The following is a 3,299-nucleotide window of genomic DNA, read 5'->3' on the forward strand; positions in this document are numbered from 1 at the left end:
GGGCAACACGCCTCTCGTTCGCCTCAACAACATCCCTAAGAGCTGTGGCCTCAAGTGCCAAGTTTGTGAGTAATTATCTAATTTTTTATGTCAAGACTTGTGGGAATTATAGACAGGATTACCTAGTTAGAAGACATAGAAATTTTTTCAGTATTTTAGATTTGCAAATCTGTGTAACTACCTACTCGATCATCACTTAGAACAGATTAAATTTTTTATAGAGCATTGCATATACGAATTCATGGAACAACTTTAGTTCAGTTTATTTGACGTATGAATCTATGTAACAACTAATAATTAACTCGCTCACTTATGCAGATGCCTTATTAAATGTATATACGAGTCTGTGTACACTGCTCGAAAAAAGGTAAAAAAAACGGTCTCACCGTCGTTCTAGTGGCCGGCCGCCACGTGAAAATAAATTGTTTGTCGTTTTTTTTCTTATGTTGTTCGGGTTTCTAGTGTTAAATTTGAATGAAAACGGACATACGGTGTTTCTTTTCACGTTTTGGCCGGCCACTGGAACGCCGGTGAGACCGTTTAACGGTGTTTTTTTTTTTTTTTACAGTGATAACAACTACTAATTAACTCACTCATGCAGATGCCTTATTAGATATATCAGTCTGTGTAACAACTAATATTTAACTCACTCATGCAGATGCCAAGTGTGAGTTCTTCAGCGCGGGCGGGAGTGTGAAGGACCGCATCGCGCTGCGTATGGTGGAGGACGCTGAGAAAAAAGGGATCATCACCCCGGGCCAGTCGGTGCTCATCGAGCCTACCTCTGGCAACACGGGTGCGTAGAGCTTTTACTTGTTCATGTTTAGCTCATTAGATCTCATTCATATCGTGAGAAGTTGCACAATTAGTGCAACTTCTCCGCCAGTACGTATGCGTCGATTACATTATTTTTCTTTGTACGGCTCAATGGAACTCTTTGATAGAAACTATTACTGTAACCTTGCCCCCAGCACTATTTGTGCAACAGTTTGTTACTGTTTAGCTGATTTGATATTGTAAAATACGTGATCTAATCAGAAGAGTTACGGTAATGGATCATACTGGTGGTGCATCAGGCTAAAATTAAAGGTTTGACTATGACGATAAAACTTATTTTATAACAATGTGTTATATTGTATTCATTTAACGAAAAATGTATAAAATTACATGCAATTTTAATTTTTCTTAGCTATATGTTAATGCTCGTTGTGGTATAAATTTTGAATTGTATACAGGTATCGGCCTGGCACTGTGCGGCGCAGTTAAAGGCTACCGCACCATCATCGTCATGCCAGAGAAGATGAGTGATGAGAAAGTGAGTGTTGATCGTTGAGTGTTGCTCTTATGATCGTTAACAAGCCGAAGGGTTTTGCTTCAAATGTATATTTGTTAATTTGAAAGTGAAAATTATGTGTGCAATAATTAACCAACAATATAAGAATAAATTGAAGGAACAGAATGCAATTATGAAGTGGCAAAATTCGTGCGGTCGTGACCATTGAGTTGAATTAATAAATTGAATAGAAAAAACGTTATTCTGACCGTAAATGAATAATTTCACTTAGAAGAAAATATTCACATTCAGTACTATTTAGCTGAACAAATCTGTCGTTGATGAAGAATGGCGTTTTTACTATGATAACGCTTTGGATGCCAAGGGTCAGTATTGCACAAGTGATGAGTTAAGATTTATATTCTAAACATAAGTGTATAAGAGACAGGCTAAANCTCTTCCTTATTTACTAAATTTCAAATCGAATAAAAGTGATGAGCTATTTCCTATATTATATGATCATAATGAGACTTATGAGTCAGTTGAGACAGATTTACCTTGTATAATAATGTAAAATTGTATGCAAGTGGTTGCCCATCAGACAAATGGCGTCGAAACAATGTTTAATTAGCTTTACTTCAAGTAAAAAACGTCCATTTTCACGTTAATTTGACGTCAAAAGCTTGGCTGGTAAAGAGCTTCTCGTTCCCTCAGACCGCGAGCACGTCGACATCTGGATGAAGAGTCGCGACAAAGAGTCCTTCGCAATGTCCCGGCGCATGATTAAAGAAGAGGGACTCCTTTGCGGTCAGTTGCTTGTGACATCAACGTGACATTAAGGCATGACAGACCTAGTCAATTATTCCTTCACCATGGCAGACCATCTCGTGTTGATTTCTTCACCATGACAGACCATCTTGTGTTGATTCTTTTACCATGACAGACAAAGACATACCACCGCACTTCTCCGTACAGGATTGAAGATAAAGAGTGTAGAAATATTTTGTGGGAAGCAGCTGTTTACTAATCACTTCAACAATAAAGATGGTCTTTGGGTGGTTCTTTAGATTGACTTCCGCGCTAGTTCTGTGGATTTTTATCGATAAAATGTTAATTGATTGTAAATTATCCTATTTTTGGACTTCCTCTCTTGTTTGACGGTGTAATGATGTGATTTCATACTGAGAACTTAGTCCCAGCTCATAAATTGTAATCATATCCATTTTAGTCTGCCATAGAATTGTATATACTTTGTGCCCCTTAATTATTTGGAATTTTTTAGCTTGAACCTCTTATGGAAGGGTACATGGGCAAAAGCCAAGGCATAAACATTGATGTATAGCTTTTTCACTCACTACGACATTAATCTATCTTTTCAGAATGATACAAAAAAATTGCATGCGATTAATGGACAGAAACGATTTTTCATCTTACCACTGACACATTTTATTGTGAATTATAAAATTTTTAGGTTTCACTCTTAATGCTCGTAAAAGCCTCGCCACACGGCGGAACATTGCTCACTATGCAAATTCAACATGTATAAAGAGACGTGAATAAACATGTCGGCTGGTGTCAGTCATTGAGTGACCACACAAAACGCAGGTTTAAACCAGTTGTTGGAACTCCCATAACGCAGGTTTTGAAAAGTGTTTCGAACGCTTACACCCCAAATTAAAAAAAAATTTAAATCTTAAAAAAGTAGGTAGGCAATTCGATGAATGAGTATTGATGAGTATTAATGATGATGAATTTAATGTACCAGGTGGCAGCTGCGGGGCGGCAATGCACGCTGCCATGATCGCAGCCAAGGAGCTTGACGCTGACCAGCGCGTAGTGGTGGTGCTGCCTGACTCTGTCCGTAACTACATGACCAAGTACCTCAGCGACGCCTGGATGATCGAGCGCGACTTCATGAAGGCGCCTGAGGAGGAGGAGAACAGCATGTGGTGCGTGAGCTGCCGGATTTAATTCTCTAGGTGTTAGTTCTTCATGTAGGGAACCGTGGGGCAGAGAACAGCATGTG

At 38.8% G+C, this 3,299-nt stretch overlaps 1 protein-coding gene across 1 annotated transcript; it reads left to right on the plus strand.

Annotated features, from left to right (window-relative positions):
* Positions 1 to 4: 4 nt before the first annotated feature.
* On the plus strand, positions 5 to 3,222 carry LOC108679593 (cystathionine beta-synthase-like; the record flags this gene model as incomplete). The annotated part of the gene is made up of 6 exons (XM_018168246.1): positions 5 to 65; positions 659 to 796; positions 1,236 to 1,315; positions 1,596 to 1,659; positions 1,988 to 2,080; positions 3,039 to 3,222. Coding segments are annotated over 6 exons (620 nt in total), but the record flags the coding sequence as incomplete, so codon positions are not given.
* Between the last annotated feature and the right edge of the window lie 77 nt (positions 3,223 to 3,299).

This window comes from Hyalella azteca, unplaced genomic scaffold, assembly GCF_000764305.2.
Source record: "Hyalella azteca isolate HAZT.00-mixed unplaced genomic scaffold, Hazt_2.0.2 contig6339, whole genome shotgun sequence".
Taxonomy (NCBI): Eukaryota; Metazoa; Arthropoda; class Malacostraca; order Amphipoda; family Hyalellidae; genus Hyalella; species Hyalella azteca.